At 33.0% G+C, this 21790-nt stretch overlaps 2 protein-coding genes across 2 annotated transcripts; both read left to right on the top strand.

Moving 5' to 3' along the window:
* Positions 1-11168: 11168 nt before the first annotated feature.
* Positions 11169-11903, top strand: LOC148771104 (uncharacterized). Its single transcript, XM_088817488.1, has 2 exons — positions 11169-11331; positions 11440-11903. The coding sequence occupies exons 1-2, from the start codon at positions 11169-11171 to the stop codon at positions 11901-11903; spliced, it is 627 nt and encodes a 208-aa protein (XP_088673614.1).
* A 6562-nt stretch (positions 11904-18465) lies between these two features.
* On the top strand, positions 18466-19329 carry LOC148771103 (uncharacterized). Its single transcript, XM_088817487.1, has one exon. It carries the CDS (start codon positions 18466-18468, stop codon positions 19327-19329), a length of 864 nt encoding a protein of 287 aa, XP_088673613.1.
* The last annotated feature ends 2461 nt before the right edge of the window (positions 19330-21790 follow it).

Here is a 21790-nt window from a genome sequence, read left to right as displayed (position 1 = left end):
GAGAGTTGTTCGATTGAATTTATGAAAATAAGATGATTTGGGGGTATTTATAGGTAAAAAAAAAAACGTAACTAAAAAAAGAAGAAAAAAAAAGGTTGAACCGCCTGTGTTAACCATCGGTTCACAGTATATCAAACCCAGATAAAATTTTGTTCGGAAAAAATGTTGAACTTAGATTCAGACCGTAAAACTTGTAGTTATTTAAATGAAAAATAAAAGATTGGCTCTCAACATAAGTTCGTCAAATGGGAATATAATTAGGAAAACATATAAAAACTAGATAAAATTCTTCATTGTCGAATAAGGTACATGAAATTAAAACGAGACAACAAACAATCAAGATTTTAGGTTTTCCAAAGTGGCTATGACATGGTTAATTGTCGAAAGAGAGTTGGGGCTTTTTTCAGTGCAATCTATCCCGAGTTGTGTGATCGTTATTGTTCACCAGCACTCGTACTCCAGTAATTTCTTGTTGACATCATAATCAATTTTATTATCTTCCGTGTCAACTCTAGATTTCACAAAAATATTAGGAATTGAGTTTCCCAGTGAATTTTGTGTCCTTTTGTTCTTCATTCCAGAAGCCTTTCCACAAAATTTAACTTTCTTTTTTAAATTATACCGCTGACTCAAGCTACCAAATGTTATGTGATTCATAATCAATTGGAGGAGAATAACCCTAAGCTATACAAATCTACCTTTTCCAGATCAATATTTGCTATTCAACAAAATATAATAAATATTATCATTCTCAAAAGGTGAATATCATATGAATTTCAAACTAGATATCATAATATCTATGTTTAATAGTAAAAAAATATGATAATTATTTCAAACCATATAAAGCGATTAAGTAAATTATGAATACGGGAATTACTAACCACTTTTAGTGTGTATTCTTTGTTCAACGTTGGAAAGTGCTTTACTTCCCTCCCGACGGACCCAAAATCTCATCTATATACGTTGTCATTCAGTAATTTTAGAAAAAAAATATGTTAAGAAAATATAACAAATTTATTATACATATTGAATTTCTTAATTATTTCTTCATCAATTAAAATGTTGTTAGGTTTGATGTCCGCGCTGATATATTTTTCTTCAACGATTGCTTTTACTCCATAATTCAACTAATTAATAATTTTTAGAGTTTGTTGTCCCAAACCTAGCTTTTAAACCCACCACACGTGGCATGTGCGGCGCCCCTCAGAAGAGAGGTCAGCTTGATCCTTTGAACACGACTGGTTCCGCCATGTCTCGGGCTCATCAAAAAGGACAATCCTAGTCCCCGACCAGTTGTATATGGATGGACGAGTCCCTTTTTCAACGTCAAGTCCAAGACTAGAGACAAGTTCCCCCCTTGATTGGGTCGGCCTGTCCGAACTCTAAAGGTGCACGTCATGGCTGCCCACACAATAGTTCGGAGCACCTCCACCGTAATCGTTTAAGCACAATCTACCATCAATGCTCTCGTAAGATACCCCAGAAATTCTGGGGCGTGACATTTAAGCAAATATAACAAATTTATAGTACAAAGATAGATACATATTGAATTTCTTAAGAATTACCTCATCAACTAAAATGTTGTTGGGTTTGATGTCTGCGTTGACATATTTTTCTTCAAAGATTGCTTTTACTCCATAAGCCAATTATTTTATAATTTTTAGAGTTCGCGCCCATGATAGCTCTTTTCCTATTAAACAAGACATGAAAATATTATCAGTTATTGGTATGTATATAATACAATTATGACAAAATATAAAATCTAGACACATACAATGATGATGAGATTGTTGAAGGTGAAGAAGTTGTTATTGAATATGATGAAGATAATGAGATTCCTAGAGCTGTTCGGTTTGTATTCTATGAACCATTTGTGCCCCATTCATAGAGTGGCCATGAACTATGAACTTGTGTTTGAGTACATGGGCAACGTAACATTGTGTGACTATGATTCGGCTATTAGTGATGATGATAATGAATTTGTGCAACCAGCGTTTCCGAGGGAGACTTTAATGGAGTGGCCGTCGCGTGTCGTTTGTAAAGAGAACGTCCGCAACCACAAACATGCTTGGATGATCTTGCATTACAACGACTATTTCCACGACGAGTATCTCAATGGAGTGTGTGCCTCAATTGGATTTATTGGGATACGACGTACGTGAATGTTTAGAACAGTAAAAGAAAAAAGATCATTTTTTCTTACTTGACACATGAATTGAAATATTCCAATTAACCTTGCATTGTTCCGTAAGAACTTATTTTTGTTTATTTAATTTTGTTTAATATTAGAATTATGACTTCAAATAAAATCAAGCTATTCGATTTGATATTGTCCATTAAAAGCTTGTTTGAACTTTGATGATATAATGAACAAAACTTGACCACATATTTTTATTTCCATAAGTCATGGAACTTCATGTTTGATAATAGCTAATAATTCATTTGACTGTTAATAAATGATTTGACTGTTATATTTTTTTAAGTTCTATTTTTACATTGACCAAATATCTATATATAAAATAAAAAGAGAATCTATGCCCTCAATGATTGACATGTGGCAAATGTTGATGTCATACCTCCAAATTGCTTAGTTGGAGTTCAATTGATTATGTGACAACTCAAATTGATTAGTTGGCGTTTCATTTTTGGTATATGCTTAAGTTATATATATATATATATATATATATATATATATATATATATATATATATATATATATATATATATATATATATATATATATATATATATATATATATATTCTTTAATGCATTTATCTTATTTATACTTTTAATTTTCAAAATATATTTTTTAAATGTCCATTTTTTATGAATATTCAGATAAATTTTAGAAATTTTTTTAATTTTAATAATCAAATAATTTTAATAATAAAATATATATATTTTTTTAATTTTCGTAACTATTGAATTTCGGAATATGCATTCCATAAATTATATTTGTTTAAAATACAACATATAAATAATTTTATTATTTCATTTTATAAAATATAATGATATATTAATAAAATACAATAATGCACAAAAAATATTTTATAGATATAATATTATTGTTTTTTTTTTCTGAAAAATATATTGTTGTTCTTTTACTTCATATGAATATTCAATTTTTTTTTATTATATATATAAATTCGAATTTTTTTATGTTATGTTTATATTTTGGTACTTCAATTATTTTACTTCCTGATCACACAATATTTTTTTACTTCCATTATATACGAAAATTGTAAAAATTTACTTCAATTATGTACAAAAATATACTCTATTAAATAAAGTATTATACATAGAATTATGTACAAATAGAGTTATACGGATACCATTATATTCGATTAACATCCTCAATATTTGGTCAAAATCTATGTATAATATAATGGTATAACTCTGTTTGTAAATATTTGTACATAACGCTATGTAAAATAGACTCTATATTTAAATATGTTTCATCATATACTCTATTTTATTTGACAACATACTCAATATTTTATTTCCATTATATACAACATCCTCACAATTTTGTATTATATATTGCAAGATTTTTTTGAATTTATTGTTTTATTTTTGGTTTGTTTCCTTTATTTGTGTAATTTGATTTTCTTACTAATATATAAATTTTTTGAATTTTTATTTTTTTTCCATAAAATATGGTTCATGCTCAATACTATTAATTTAAGTCCCTCCACATTGATTTCATTTTTCAATATCACCATTACATTACAAAGTGTACAATGTAAGTATTATATGTTTTCATATTACATTTTTTTTTTCATTTTTCCTTTGTTATAGATTATTATAATTATATATACATAGTTTTATATTCATAATTATTTTAGTTTTCACATATGAGTACTATTTTAACTTCTTTCTTTCGGGATGTTAATTTTAATATACTTTGCTAATGTTTTTCATACATCTTTTTCTATTTTTTGTTTATTTTTTTATTTACGGGGACAAAAACTAAAGTACAATCATCTTTCTTCCGCCGGTGGCATAAAGGGCATCATTCTACAAGAATGATGTTATTCAAGGAGCAAATGTAACAATTAAATTATTATTTTTTAATTATGTGTTCGTATATTTGTTTATAACAAGTGTATATTTATTTTTAATATATATATATATATATATATATATATATATATATATATATATATATATATATATATATATATTTCCAGATTTAATGTTTTTTTCTTCTCCCGTGGTAGAACATCTCAACTACCTTATAGTGACTTTACGAAGGCTACATACAAGAAAGCGAAGTGAAGAATTTTATTTAAGAAAAAAACGAAGTGAAGAACTTTATTTTATAGAAATGCATTTGATTACTCTTTTAATTGATGTATTTATTATATGGAAATAAATATCTTTGATTTCTTTTATTGTATTTGTATCCTATGTTTTCTATTTTTTTTCATTAATTTTCTTCTTAATAAGGAAATCAATTATTTTTTTTAATAAAAAAAGAATTTATTTCAATCCGTAAATAGCTGAATCATTTTATTTTTCGAATTGTGTTTGCCGGTTATTCAGATCCGTTTTTTTAAGATTTTGAAACAATATTGGAATATATATGGGATTCCGATTTACAATCCAATTTTAATTTCCGAGACTTATTCCAAATTTCTGAGTTTTTTTCTTGCCAAAAATCACTCTTATAATATCATTATTATTATACATTTTATATTTGAAGTGCCAAAAAAAATTAAAATTTTCCAATTCGTATTTATTCATATGTTTGAACTTACTCCTTGCTTATTTCGATCCGATCCATCAGATTTCCACTCTTCTTTTGAACTTACTTCCATCGCTCTTATATATTGATTTCTTCAAATTTATATAGTACTATAGATATATTCTATTTATGAATATTAAAAATAAAAATTATATAATGAAGTTTTTCTAAATATATATTTTTATTCAATAAGAAACATCGCATTACATAGTAACTCTTTTTGTAACTTTCATGTATTCACACTTACAGTTGTATGAGAATCTCTAATATAGAAAGTATGGTTATTTGACTTTTGCATATATATTGGTTCTTGGATACCGAAACCTCGATTTCTTTTGAAAGAAATAAAAAAATGATTTGACAATTTGCATCTTTATAAAAGTGCAACTAAAAATATGAAAGTCATCGCATTAATTATTTTAAAGTTAATTTGTGGTGGCATTGTTAATGACTTATTGTATTTCAATAGTGCAAAGTGCTATTAATCTTTTTCACGGGTGTAAGATGTCAAAATAGTACATTTAAGGAGTGAAAAGTGGAATTAATCCCTACGACGTACTATAGTATACTATAGTGTAGTGGTGTACTATGGTATACTACGGTGTAGTATAGTATACTACGGTGTACTTGCTTTACTGCCAAACCCTAGCCACCAAAAACTCCTAGTCGTCGTCGCAAACCCTAGCAGCCAACGCAATCGCCACCAACTCTAGCAACCCACGCTCGCAGCCGCCGCGACTATAATCACCTACCAACGTTGGGAAAACCTAGATCTGGCATTTGAACAACCCAAATAAAGCAAAAAATTTTCAAAACACAAGGAAATTAGATTCAATTGATTAATCAAAATATATTTTCCGTAACATCTCAACCATAATCACAGCCCCCGCCCGCACAGCCCCCACCACGCCTCCACCCGCCGCCGCCGCCTCCACCCACCGCCGCCTCCACCGGCCGCCGCCGCCTCCACCCACCCCTGTCGCCTCCACAAAACTCTCTCGATCCACCACCGGGATTTGCATATCTGTTGTTATCCGCCACCATAACCCACTGACCATAGCCACCGTCTTTAGCCGCCGTCACCATCGCAACCATTACTGAGCAGCGAGAGGGATGTGGAGAGAGAGAGATTGAGAGACGGAAAAAACGAGAGGGAGAGATCGAGAGAGAAGCAGAGAGAAAAGAAAATAAGAGAAATAAATCTGATAAGATGGAGAAACGTGAATATATATATTATATTTATGGTATAAGGGCAAACTAGGGATTAAAAAAATTAAAGGATGTTGCTCATATATTATTTGACAGTAGGGATTTAATTAAAAAATTAAATTTAAGGTTGTCATTTATTTCAAATTAGTTTTGATTAGGGGGATCTTAGCATATTACCCCTAATTTATAATAGACTACATCATTACTATTACTATTACTACTACCATTACTAATACTAATACTAATACTAATACTAATACTAATACTAATACTAATACTAATACTAATACTCATACTAATACTAATACTTTTACTTTTACTATTACTATAACTATTAAATTACTATTACTATTACTATTACTATTACAATTACTATTACTATTGGTATTTGTATTAACACGTTAGTATTAGTATTACTGATACGCGTAAAACCTACGTATGAGAAACCGCAAGTGTACAGTATCGCGTTTTGTAGAATAGTGAATTCCAGATATCGATCCATAGGGAATTAAGTTCCTAAATTTACCAAGTACCATAATTATACTATCCTAAACTTTATCTAGACATACAAGAATGGAAGGGAGAAATAAAACTAAAAATAAACAATAAATAAAAACAACGGTCCGCCAGTAAAAGCGATGAATTCCGACGTGTGATGGCTTCTAGGGTAAAATCCACCAGTGTACTATCGATAAAGATCTACAGATCCGAATCTATTGTCAATTCTATGTTCCCTAACCCAGACACTAAAATACCCTAACCCCCGTCTCCAGTGTAGTTAGAGTCTACCCACATGTCCGACGTCTCCGATCAGAACCTGATATTAAGAGAGCATTTAGGTCAAGTCCTTAAGGGCTACCTGAGGTGCATCACGTCTCCGTTTCCACAACCCGAGCTATGTTTTCCTAAAATCAAACGAGAAATCCTCTCTCCAGTTCATTCCCATTTAGAATAAATTCAAGTGTTGGCCAAACAATCGAAAGCATTTAATACAGGAAAACATAAACATAATCAAAGAACGACAAATAGATCACAGTTCTGGAAATCAAAATCAATATATACAAGGTTTCATTTCCATAAAAGAAATGCTCAGTTCATTACAAACATAGCATCAAAATGAAGAATACGAGAAATCATAAACAAAATGTAAAGAAAAGCTTATGAAAAACCCGAGTCGAAACCCTCGTCGAAGCTTCCCGCGAAGGACTGACGAAAACCGAAGAGAAAACCGAAGAAAAGGTCGAGAGATAAGTCTTGATGTGTCGAGATATGTAAAAATGAAGAAGAGACCTTCTATTTATAGTAAGAAATCAAATAAAAATGTCTCTTCTCGAATTTTGTGCCCAGATCGCGATCTGGGCTTCTTGGATCGCGATCTGGCAGCCTTGGAAACTGCGCACCGCCTTTCGAGATCGCGATATGGGAATGGTGGATCCCTATCTGGTTCTTGATTAAAAATGTACTGTGAGACCCCCCAGATCGCGATCCAGGAAGGCTGGATCGCGATCTGGGTTCTGATCAAGAAAACCTTCTGTAAGACCCCTCCCAGATCGCGATACCGAAAAGCTGGATCGCGATCTGGGCTTTTGCGCCAACTTCAAACACTGTTTTGACCCTTGTTTAGCCAGATTTTGACAATTATTCATTTCACGAAAGTTGTAGATCTTGAAGTTATCTTTCTAAGGCCCATTTGAATCATCTCAATCGGAGGTCGTATGCAAACGTTTTGCTTGAAATACGAAACAGTGCCACAACCCGCGATAATGCACTTTTGCACGTGTTAGGTTTGATTTTCGGCTTCGCTTCCAAAATCGTTTCGAGTCGGCAAAAATAGCTTCTCTTTACCTAAAATATAAATAAAACAAAAATAACATAATATATACAAATAAAGCCGAAACTCGGACGAACGAAGACCAAAACTCGAAGAATTGATAAGTGAAAATGTATTAGTATATGTATTAATATTAGTATTAGTATTAGTATCAGTATTAGCATTAGTATTAGTATTAGTATTTGTATTAGTATTAGTATCAGTATTAGTATTAGTATTTGTATTAGTATTAGTATTAGTATTAGTATTAGTATTAGTATTAGTATTAGTATTAGTGTTAGTGTTAGTGTTAGTGTTAGTACTAGTTTTAACCTTAGTATTAGTGTTAGTGTTAGTGTTAGTGTTAGTGTTAGTATTAGTATTAGTATTATTATTAGTATTAGTATTAGTGTTAGTATTAGTATTAGTATTAGCATAAGTATTAACATATTAGAATTAGTCTTACTATTAGTCTTAGGGTATGATTATAATTAGTATTAGGATTACCATTAATATTAATATTAAGATTTAGATTTATATTAGAATTATGATTATGATTAGTATTAGTATCAGTATTAGTATTAATGTTAGTATTATTATTACGATTAAAATTAATATTAGTATTAGAATTAGGAGTATGATTAAGATTAGGGTTATGATTAAGATTATAATTAGTATTAATATTAGTCATAGAATTTATATTTTCTTTTATCATTTATTTTTTTATCTCGGTACTTTAATCAAATTAATTGATATTGTTTTTAATTTTTTTTTCTATTATACCGTATTATACATCAACTATTCAAAGTTTTCATTCGATTATTTTATCTCAAACATATTTTTATTTTTATATTACACGCATGCATCGTATTAGCATCCCATTTTCATCCATAAAGGTGTATCGACGTGTTTTAGTCATTAAAAAAATTGAACTTAGATTTGATTCCCGTGCATCGCACGGGTGAATTACTAGTAATATTGAGAAAAACTATATTGTTGTGCCATGAATTTAAGTGTAATTATATATAGCCTCCTTGTAATTTTAAAACATTATAAAGATCATCATTAATATCAAAAAATACCTAAAAACTGAATTTAAATTCATTACATAATTTTTAGTTCATTCGTTTAGAATTTACTAATAGACCGGTTAACCTAGGGGTGAAAGTTGTAACAAATTTTCAATCCAAAAAGTTTCGATCTTGGAACAAGTTTTTCCACTCCAATTTTCGAAATTCTGATTTATAAAAAAATCCGATATGTTTGCATTGAAATTGGAATTATATAAAAACAGTTGAAATTTCCAATTTTCGATGATTTGATTTCCAAAATTAATTCCAAAAATTATGTTTTTTCCCGATAAAATACACTTATGGATAATATGTATTATATATTATTATTTTACTTAGTGCAAGAAAATTAAATATTTAATTATATTTCTACTTTTTGAGCTGTGCTGAAGACATTTCTTTGCTATATTTGTACTTTATGGACTATGTCACTTAAAATAATTTCTTATGTATGTCAGCTAAAAAAAAATCTAATTTAAGTTTCTTATTTTCTTTTTGTTTGTTTCTTTTTGAAACAATAATTTAATTTAAGTTGTTTTTTTTTTAAACAGTAATTTGTTTTGAGTTTTGTTTTCGACTTTTGACATATTGAATTGTTGGTAGATTTTGACATAGTAAAATTTGAGCACAACATTAAAAATATCCGGTGCAAGTATTTAATTAATCAAAATAAATTATATGTTTATATAAATAATTTTGAAAACACTAGTTTTAAAAAATAAAATAATTAAGAAATTTTAGTTCAGACATAAGTATATATATATTAACCACACCTAAGTGGTTTAGGTAATTAGGTTGTCATATTTTAGAACCCACTTAAAATAGGTGGAGTCGTTTTTTCTCTCCCTATGAGAGGCGTTTTTCTCTCGCCATGAGAGGATTCTTCGTTCCAAGATCAAGTTCTTCGATTCTCGGCATTATTGTTTTGTTTTTCTCCATTATTGTCCAGAATATCCGATCGCATAATTTACTAGGGTTGTTTGTGGCTGTAGGTTTTGGCGGCTAACTAGGGTTTCTTAGATATTGGTTTAGTTTTTACGTTACTTGCCTAGTTTTTCCCTATTTTCTTTCTTGCGTCTCTTCTTTTGTTTTTCAGATCCTCTTTTCTCGTCCCTAACTTGAGCGGCTCACTGGAATCCCATACACTACGGTGCTCATCTCATCTATCTCACTGCTCTCCTTATGGAGAATATCACCGCATCTCTGGCTAAGAAGTTTTGTTTGACATTGGAGGAAGAAGAAGGCATCACTATCCAGGCTGCACAGGACACTCCCGTAGATCGAGTCCATGATCTGAGATTGGTGGGACGAGTGGCGGCAATTAAAGAGTACTCTCAACACACCCTTAAAGCCAACATTATCAGGCTCCTTTAGCCGGTGAAAGGATGTGAGATTCAGTCCATTGGGATAAATAGGTGGACTATCAGATTCAATCATGTGTTGGACAATAAATACGCTTTAGGGTGATGTCCTTGGCTACTCGACAAACAAGCCCTCTTGTTCCAAGAAATCCCATTTGACGAAGACCCAACTACCATGGAGGTTAACAAAATAATGATGATTCTTCGCATCCACCAGATCCCACACCGCCAGAAGAGCAATGACGTGGCTATGCAGATCGGGAATAAGGTTGGGGAGGCATTGGAAGTATTGAACCAAAATCAATTGCCGATGGCTCAATTTGCGAGACTTAAGGTGGTTATGGATGTATCGCACAATCTAAAAAGAGGTATTTACATTCACAACGCCAACGGATCCAAGCAATGGGTGTATTTTACCTACGAACGTCTCCCAATTTTTTGTTTTCTCTGCGGTATTATTGGGCATGGGAAAAATAAATGCCCTCTTCGCTATGATGATGGTTTTGCTGACCCTGGGGAGGATCTTCCATATGGAGTGTGGCTTCGAGCATCATTGGGTAATGACGTTGGAAATCCTAAACTACCCTTGTAGGCAATGAACCCTCGATCTATGGAGAGTGGCGGAGGCGGGGTTAGAAACTCGGTTAGAGGAGGGAATGTTTTTGATTTTCGCTCATATTCGAACAACAACCAAGCTCAACGCAGCGGTAGAGGAGGGAAGGGAAATATGAGTATGGCTTTTGTCGATGAAACCAATTTAGTTAACAATGAAGTCTCCATGGCGTCTAAGGACATTACGGGCACTACACAGAGGAAGATGGTGTTTGTACCAAATGCAAACTGGAAAAAGAAGAGAGATGAAACCAGAATGATAGAAAATCAGCGGAGTGGCAAAACACAACAGCTCGTACTTCGGGATGAAGAATCTAGTTCAACGGCGGAGACTGAGGAGCAGTCCCGCCGACATCAATGAGTTGCTTGCTTTGGAATTTTCAAGGGTCCGGGGTGCCTTTGACAATTCACGTCCTCGGAGAAACCCTCCGAAAATTTCACCCTGATCTTGTGTTCCTTTCTGAAACCAAAGCTTCAGCCCAAAGCATTGAACACTTCAAATGGAAATGGAATTTGTTCGGTATGGCGGTGGATAGTATTGGACAATCGGGCGGCCTAGCATTATTGTAGAAGAAAGATATGAATGTGGATTTTCTTAGTTTTTCTCCTAATCATATTGACGTTGAAGTTCATGCAAAGGAGAATGAGGAGAAATGGCGGTTTACCGGATTCTACGGTTTTGCGGACCAATCCCAAAGGCACAAGTCATGGAATCTCCTCCGCACACTCCGGGACCACAATGATTTACCATGGATGGTCGGGGGTGATTTTAACGAAATTCTTGACAATACGGAGAAGGAGGGCGGCTCTCCACGACTGCCATCACGCATCCGAGCGTTTAGGGAGGCTATGGAAGAGTGTGCTCTTAGTGATATCGGTTTTACGGGAAATCATTTTACTTGGTCGAACAATAGGCAATATCCTGACACTGTTCGATGTCGCCTTGATAGAGTGTCCGCCACTCTGGATTGGATTACTATGTACCCCCATGCACAAGTCTCCCACCTCGACTACCCAGGATCCGATCATGTTATCGCATTGCCCTACCCCAGACCCTTTGAGAGGCAGACGGCGAAGGCCTTTCCGCTTTGAAGCTTCATGGATGCAGTGAGATGACTGTGAAGCTCTTATTGACCAGCATTGGTCGGGCCAGGCGGCAATCAACCCCGTCGATGATATTATCACCAAAACTGAGGAGTGCAAGTTGGCACTCATATCTTGGAGAATTCTACCGTGAAACAGCCCTAACGGCGCATCGTAGAGCTTACGAAACAACTTAAAACCATTCGCTCCAGCACGATTACTGAGGATAGCAAAATTAAACTGAAGGAGCTGCATGGTGAACTGGAAAAGCTTTACGTGGAAAATGATATATATTGGCGTCAACGGAGTAGAGTTCAATGGATTCGCGAGGGAGATAGGAATACAAGCTTCTTTCATGCTAAGGCTACAATTCAGAAAAAGATTAACATGGTCCATAAAATCAAAGATAGCGCCGGTATGTGGAGAGATCGACCAGAGATGATTGAGCATGTTATTTCGGATTATTTTGAGCACATTTTCAAAACTACGGATCCAAATGATAATGGGATAGATGAGATGTTGCAAGGTATTGATCCCCAGATCTCCGCTGAGGCCGCTCACAGGTTAACTCTTCCATTTTCCGAATCCGAGGTAACCAATGCCATCACTCAAATGGCACTCCTTAAATCTCCCAGTCCTGATGGGTTACCTGTCATTTTTTATTCCAAGTAATGCCATATTCTTGGTACTAGCGTGTTATCTTGTGTGCTGGAATTCCTTAATCATAAAACTATAAAACTCTGCCATCGTCTATGAACTTCACCTATATTGTTTTAATTCCTAAAGTTAAGAATCCGGAAAAAATTCTGATTATCGACCCATATGTTTGTGCAATGTGATCTATAAGTTTGGGTCGAAAGTTATTGCGAATAGTCTTAAATCCATATTGCCTTGCCTTATTTCTCCCACTCAATCGGCCTTTGTCCCTAATCGTCTCATCACTGATAATATTCTAGTTGCGTATGAAATTAATCATTATATTAAGACCCTTTCTAATAATCGTAAAAACTATATGGCTATTAAGCTTGACATCAGTAAAGCATACGATCGGATTGAATGGACTTTTTTGAGAAAAGTTCATATTAAACTCGGTATCTCTACTGAGTTTGTTGATCTTATTTTGGTGTGCACATCTACGGTCTCATATGCATTTCTATCTAATGGTTTTCAGTTTGGATCAGTGACCCCGACGAGAGGACTTCGACAAGGGGATCCCCTATCCCCTTACTTATTTATCTGTTGCGCGGAGGTGTTGATCGCTAGGGTGCAAAGAGCTGTGGAAAATGATGAGTTACATGGGATACGGGTGGCCCCCTCGGCCCCAATTATCTCGAATTTATGCTTCGCCGATGACACTATTTTCTTCTGCGAAGCTACGAGCTCAGACGCCTCGACATTGAAGCAGATTCTTGATTTGTATGCTCGCACCTCCGGACAAGTGGTTAATGTTGATAAATCAACTATGACATTTAGCCTGAAAACGCCGAATAATACTAAGGAGGAGCTGAGCCAGGTGTTGGGATTTACAGTGGTTGATAGACATGAGAAATATTTGGGTATGCCGGCGAATTTGGGTTGTACTAGGAAGGAGGTTTTCATTTATTTGAGAGACAGGATATGGACGAAAATTAAAGGGTGGGGCGAAAAACACCTATCGAGAGCGGGCAAAGAGGTTTTGATCAAGGTGGTGCTTCAAGCGATTCCTACATATGGGATGAGCTGCTTTTTACTCCCGCGGAATCTTCTTGAAGAAATTGAATCGGCTATACGGAGGTTTTGGTGGGGTTCTGAGGCGAAGAGGAAACTGGTATGGGTGAGTTGGCAAAAATTGTGTTTGTCGAAAGAAGACGGCAGACTTGGATTCCGAGATATGAGCTGTTTCAATAAGGCACTGCTTACGAAACAAGCTTGGCGATTGGTGACGCTACAAGACACGCTCTTGGCTAGGGTCATTGTAACATCCCGCGTTCTCAATGGCCTAGTTATCTATTTTTCCTCACGTCACATTTGCTTGGAATTTGTAAATTATGTGCCAAATTTGATTAGCTGTTTTTCAATTTACTTTATTTGCTATTTATGTGGAATTATGTGAACTAATGTGCATTATATGTCTGCATGAATATTCTTGATTTTATTCTCTATATGTATAACTGAAATGCATTTCCCGTGTTTAATATAGTTGAACATGTGAAAGTATGAGATTTACGTGGATTTAATTTTAGTACATATAGAATTTATTTCGCACACTAGAAAATGTATATGCTTGATTGATAGTAACTTTCTCTCTATGTGCTAATTTCGATTTAAGTGACTAATTATTTGATTATGTATCTAAATTCCTAAATCTATGTACATGCATACATGTGTTAACCGGTTTTATGCTACGTGAAGTTGGTCATGAAATAAATAATTCTCTAAGCATAGATAATTAAAATAGTAATTTTTCAAGATACTCTCTAGATCATCCTCTCTTTAAATTGGCTATGATTGTATGTGTTGCATGCATACACTTATTCCATATGTATTTCCAATTGGCTTTTCATTTAACATTTTATTTAAAATAACTTAAATGAAATTGCCAAGAAGTCCCTCTAAATAATTCCTACTTTCTCCAAATTGCCAAAAGACCCCTCTTCAATACTTACTCATTAAGATCCAATCCTCTCCAATTCTATGAATACCACCCTCTCCTCTTCATTTCCACACACCAAAACATCAGCCAAAGTTCCTCTCCCCTCTGTCCTCTCTAACCCACGACAACCCTCTCCTTCGAATAATCCCAAAGGCTTCTCTTGTTCTCCACAAAGAAGCTAGCTCTTCTCCTTCTCTACCCTCAATAATTCAGCATATACTCATAAAAGGTTTCCCTCGTCAATAACCTCCAAGAAACAGCCCTCCAACAGGCTTCAAACTCAGCCCAAAGCATCCCAAGATCATCCATGGCCAAAACTCGAAGACCTCCATAAATCCTTCGATTTCTCCTTCTCTTATCTTTGATTTTCTTCAAATGGGTAAGGACCCCTTGGTCTTTACTGAAATTGAATTGCATGCTAAGATTATTGATGTTTTTATGTTAATATTATGTGTTTAAGTTTGGGTTTTATGATTATAGGATGATTGAGTTTAGAATCATGAACTAGATGATTAGATTGAAATTTCTAGATTCATAGTTATGGAGTTTAAGCCACATTTCGTAGATGATTTATTTTTATAAAAATGTGAAATTTCTATAGAATATAGATCACTATGGTATCTTGAATTTGATACAAAGTGTGTCTTAGTTAGATTAAAAATGATTAAGTTATGATTTATTTTCTGGAACTGCACAGATTGTGTGTCATGAAAAAAATGCATGTTAAATATGATCTTTGATTACTTCGATCATCGTGATTCTACTTGTATTAGATATTAGACTTATAAATGTAATCTCTGTCAAAATTTCATGGTGTTTGGGAAAGAACATAATTTTATTTGGTATTTTTGAAGTCACTACTCTGTTTCTGGAACTTCGACAACAGAGCTGTACAGTTTTAAGTATTTCTCTTAATTGGATAGGTGTTTTAGAAGAATGTTTTAAATGGGTACTTTTAACTCTGAAAAGAGCATTATGTGAAAGTTTCATAATTTTTGGATGCATGAGTAAAGAGAAATGAATTTTCAAAAATAAAGTACTAAAACTGCCATATTTTCTAAAATGAATTTCTTTGAATTGATGGAATTAATTATGAGCATGTTTTAAAATCTTGATGCTTAACCTTAATAGCATGACTGAACTTAGAACAAATGATTTAGAGTATTTAGCTTATAGAGTAACTCTTGAATAAATTAGTGACCAGGGATAAGTTAGAGTATGATTATGATATAAGGAATGATCATAAATTGTTTATAGAACTTATGTGCTATTTAGATGATCTAAAAGTTCTTGATTATTGTTATGTGTTTTCGATTATATACTTGACTGAAATTATGTGGATTAAAACTTCATGTGTGATAAATTAAACATATGCTTGATTGTTGTTCAATCTTGTACAAGTATATATATATATATATATATATATATATATATATATATATATATATATATATATATATATATATATATATATATATATATATATATATATATATATATATATATATATATATATATATATATATATATATATATATATATCTATATACCTATTTACGCCTGCGTGGTTGTGATTATACTCCAACCCATGGCTTATGTATTATAAGTATGCTACTATATATACATATATATATTTATGCCTATGTGGTCGTGATTATACTCCGATCCATGGCTTATGAATTATACTTATATATCTAAATTGTTGTTATGTGATCTTGTGGTAAAGGTAAAGTATTCGATGCTTTATGTGAAATATTAGATAGCTATGGCCTAAGGTGCATTTAAATGCGATATAAGTGATATTTTTAATGATAGGAATGTGTGATTATGTGATTATATGATTATGTGATTATGTGACTATGATATGGTTAAAGTTGAAGAATGCCCTCCTTTGTGCTACTTTGGGTTATGAAATGTTTATGTGTACTTATGAAGTGAAAGTGTTATGTTCTATATGATTATGTGTTTAATGATTTGACTAAAGTTTTGAAGTATAGTTGGTATGGTACTTGTTACTTTGGTGTTGTTTATTTAAAAGTAAAGATAGATAAATCATATGATTCATTAGTAAGTCTAAGATGCATAAATCATGATTTTTCAAAGTTAAAAATGTTTGGAAATTGGTTGTGGATCTAGGTGAATAAGTATGGGATACGGGAGGCTGGTATTCCGTTAGTGGTTGATAGTTGGGGCCACATAGGAACCTGTCCACATAGGGACTGATTTACATAGGAATCGGGATTATAAACCACTAACTCGGCTATAGTAAAGTTATAGCCGTGACTATATTCCGGTTAGTGGTTGATAGTTGGGGTCTACATAGGGACCTGTCCACATAGGGACTGATTCACATAGGAATCGGGATTATAAACCACTAACTTGGCTATAGTAAAATTATAGTCGTGACTATAATAAAGTTATAGATCATAAGCTCCAAAATAGACGGCTTATTGCTGAACTCCACGATTGATTTTCCAAACGGGCCCAATGTTTTCTCATGCATTCTTTCATGAAAAGTCTAGAAGTCTAAAAGTTGCATATTGCATATTGCATAGTAAAGTTAAAAGGGTGTTAAGTACCCTTAAATGTTAGAAGGGTGTTAAGCGCCCAATTATAAAATAATGTTGGATGTTAAGTATCCGTGAATGTTTAAAGTAACAGGTAAATGTGAGATTTATGTTAAGTGTATGAATGAATGATTGCAAGTTTATTATATGCCTAATTTTATGTATTAAGTTTCTTACGTGGCCAATTATATGTGATATGAATGATGTCATGATATTGAAAAAATGAATATAGTTATGCCATAAAAGACTTAGATGAAAAGAACATAGACGAGGACTTTAGGACTCCCGTAGGGCGTGAGTGACACGTTGAGAGAGGCGTGAGTATTGTCAGGTCAATGTTCTTACTGAGCCAGTGGTTAGGCTCACGCTTTATGCGAATCCCCTTTTCAGGTTCTCAATATAATCAGAGTGGTGCAGCGGAGCGGAGTTGGCTGAATCACAAGCCTTGATGCCTTATATGTCGTCTCCGGATTTCTTACAAAATTATCTCTACACTTTTCCCTTTTAAAAGTCTAATGTATAATGGAGATCTTTACGAGTTCATTTTGTACCCTGATTTTGGAATCTTGTCTATTAAACCGGGGTATATAAATAAATTTTATTTTCTTTTGCTGTATTGCAAGTATTTTGTAAACCCCGTTCATAGTTATTTATGTAGTATTCTTTATGAAATGGTTTCTTATAAATTCGGGTTATAATTTTAAGTAAACGAAAAATGCTTCCACAAATTGTAAAGTAATTTCTCAAGGTTCAAATCGTATCGAAATTTTAATAAAGACCATTTTTCCAAAGCCTTTCTTAGTTAAGTAAAAGTCATGGAAGGTGTTACAGTCATGAAGGCTAGGTATTATCCGGCGTGCTTTTCTTTTCGGCAAATTTGGGCTGTAGACCGTCGGCAACATGGAGGAGCATTTTGGCGGTTCGACATCACCTCCAAGAGGGCATTAGAATTCGCATCGAGGATGGGAGAGATACATCTATTTGGGGAGATACCTGGTGTGTTGATGGGAGTCAACCACGCTTGTTTACGAGACGCCCCATACACACGTCTTTCCCAGATCGTGTCTCGGATATTATCGACCCAATCACTCGTTCATGGAACCATGACCTTATTAAGAAAGTGTTCTGGCCTATTGACCATCAACGAATTGTCAATGTACCCATTGGCAGCAGGCACGCAAAGGACTTAATGATTTGGCAATTTACGCCTAATGGCCAATTCTCGGTCAAGTCCTGTTATCGGAATATTATCACGCGATGGAGGGCGAGGGCCAATTTTGCGGGACCCAGTGGTGTTTCCTCCATTAATTGGAAGAAAATATGGAGTGTTCCCCTTCCACCAAAAAATTGTCATTTCCTATGGAGAGCATGCATGGATATTGTGCCGACGAGGGTAGCTCTCTTCCGCCGTAAAATCCCCCTGCCGCCTTTCTGCCCCTGTTGCTCAGAGCCCGAAACCCTGCTCCATGTTGTTAGGGATTGTGGAAGGATGAATGAGGTGTGGCGTTGTTCGACACCGTTTAACCAGTTAACTGGACTTGAGGCGTCTATTTTTCTGGTGTGGCTGCAGCAGCCGCAAGAGTCTCTTGATATAGATCTTCTTGGGTTGGCCATTGTTGTTATGTGGAAATGTTGGGATAATCGAAACAAGGAGATGCAGGGTGAAGAAGGAGTGGACTTCAAGGAACTGGTGGCATGGAGCAAAAGCTACCTTGACGTGTATAACCTAGCGAAATTTCTACCCGTCTCTTCCAAGCTGAATGATCACCCAACAAAGTGGAAAGCTCCAGCTGCTGATTCTATAAAAATAAATATTGATGCAGCTTTCCCTCCGAACCAAGATTACTATGTGACTGCCATGATAGCTCGGGACCATACTGGATCATGCATGTGGTGGAGACCCGAACATCACCTGGGTCAACCACCGGCGGTGACGGGAGAGGCTCATGCTACAATGCTTGCGATGCACCATGCGATTGAGGTGGGGTGGACGTCAAATATTGTAGAGGGTGACTGTTTGCAGGTAATGAAATTACTCCGAGAAGGAAGAAAGTCTGCTGCCCCGTTTGGTGTTTTTCTAGAAGATTGCTTTCACTTGTTTCCTCGTTTTCAATCTTGCGATTTCTCTTTTGTGAAACGTTCTGGGAATTGTTTAGCTAATGCCCTCGCAAAGGCTAATGATTTCACCTGTAACGAGGATTTTACCCTTCCTTTATCGTTGGCAAGATTTGCCTAATAAAATCTACAACTATTCCTCAAAAAAAAAAATAAAAAAAAAACCACACCTAGGATACAAAATATTTATGTAAATAACATAATAATAACTGTGAGATTCAAAATAAATTTATTGTTGTAGATCAATATTAATAGCAATTCTATGAATTGTTTGCCTAAGATATTATTTAATTATACATAAACTGAAAATTCATTGTATTCATTATGTCATATATTTATGGAATAGATATTTGTGAATTTTGTAACTAAGTACTTTCAAGTTTGTACTTATTTGGCAAAGCCAATTGATCTCTTTAGACTTTAATGTACGAAAGAATCTTGTTGAAATATTACTCATTAATACCTTTCCTAAAAAATGTAATTAAAAATAAACGTAAAAAAAATGAAATATTGAGAATATTATATTATTTTTAAAACAATGAATAAAGTAAAGAAATGAAAATATAAATGGAATATGTTAAGATTTCCATCTCCAATAATGATGAAAAATAAACGACGATAGAACAATAAAAAACATCTAAACAAAATTGTTGAAACATGATACCCGAAGAAATAAATTATATATAAAAAAAATAAAAAAAAATTAGATTAATGCATGTGTGTAAAAAACGCAAAAAAGAAAAATAAATAAATAATAATACAAATTCGCAATCCAAAAATATAAAACATGACAATGAAGATTAAAATGTATAAAGGAAAATACAGTTTAGTTGAAACCATACGATGAAGAATACATGAAAATCTACCACTTATATATGAGATGAATAAAAAATAATCTGATGACATAATCAAGTCGTATAAAAAAAATAAAATACATTTATCTAAAATTATTTTTTATTTAAAAAAATAAAAAGAATATATGAAAAAATGATTCAAACTCACTAAAATACAAAAGTATAAACAACGAATAACATAAAATCATCTACCGAATTTGTTTTTAAAACAGTGAAATAAAACCGAAAAAGGGAAAATATGTTATGATTTTCATCTCGGAGAAAACTTTATTATGATGCACTTAAAAAAAAACCTGAAACAATATTGTGACATAGGATGAAGAAGATAAAGAAGAAAACTGGTGATCTGAATTGGAATTGTGGTTAAAATGTACCACTTATATAGAAGATGAAACGAATAATTATGAGATTAATTAAACAAACATTACAAAAAAGAAAAAGAAATAACATTTTATCAGTAAAATCCAATAACAAACGGAAATAGGAATATCAAGAATAACTTTTAAACAAAATTAAGAAGAATTTACAGTAAATAACAATAAAAGAATATCAAGAAGAACAAATTCACAATGAAATTCAATTGAAGAATATATCAAGAACAACTATACTATGAAATGACAAAAAAGTTACAGTGGAAAAAAAATACACGATTTAAAACATTAAAAAATGTGGAGGAAAGACAATCCACGTATGATAATATGAAGTAGTTGAATCGAGTGTTGAAATTACATTGTTGTGGGAAATATCTGCATGGACCATTAACGTAATTTTTGAAATATTTTAAAATTTTAAATTTTGAATTTTAAAATGAGTGGCAATCTAGAATTTCAAAATCATTGATTATATAATTATATGATTTGATTTGATTTGAATTTATTTGGAAATAATTCATCATGGCGGTTAATAAATATGTACCAAGTTAAATTGGAAATAATTAAAATTTGTTTGACAACTAAGTGAACCACCTAATCCGAAAAAAAGTTAAGTCATAATAATTATCATTCGTTGAACAAAAAGAAAATAATGAAATTACATGTATCATATAATTCGTTTCATAAAAAATAAAAATATAAAACACAAAATAATGCAGTAAATTTATTCAAATGGATTCAATAAACAAAAGAAGGATCCCTATTACAAATCAATTAATACATGAATTACCTTTTTTCTATTACATGTTCAACATCATCAACATCAAATGACTTTTTATAAGAAGCAACTTAATGATCATTGCAAAGATAATTAATGGATAGAAACACAAAAGCTCACCTCAAAAAAATTTCAATCTAGAAAAATATCCCCGTGCATCCACTAAATATTCATCCATTCACTAAACATGAATCATGTCGTTCCATGCTACACAACATCGCATGACTTCTCTCTTGTCGATGTCGTCGCGTATGACGCAAGTGTACTATCCATAGATCTAAAAAACCGAAAAAAATCTGAGCTTTTGTTGTCTTAACGCATGCAACATTTTAACGGATCCCAAAGAAAATAATACATTAAAACACAGTACAAACAAACACGTGAAAAAAATAAATAAAAAATAATACAATACAAAACAGAAAAATAGAAAAATTAGGGTGAAAACCGTTGTTTGGTGTGATTATAAGAAAATGTATAGATGAATTATGAGATGAATGAGTTGTGGTTGAGATTATTTATACTTCATTTTCAAACACTAAATAAGTTAATAACATATGTTAAAGAAATCATTACTATGTA

The sequence above is a fragment of the Erythranthe guttata genome, chromosome 4 (genome assembly GCF_056151865.1).
Source record: "Erythranthe guttata isolate IM_541 chromosome 4, IM_541, whole genome shotgun sequence".
Classification (NCBI taxonomy): Eukaryota; Viridiplantae; Streptophyta; class Magnoliopsida; order Lamiales; family Phrymaceae; genus Erythranthe; species Erythranthe guttata.
Note: the sequence above shows the minus strand (reverse complement) of the source record. Positions and strands in the feature narration are given on the sequence as shown.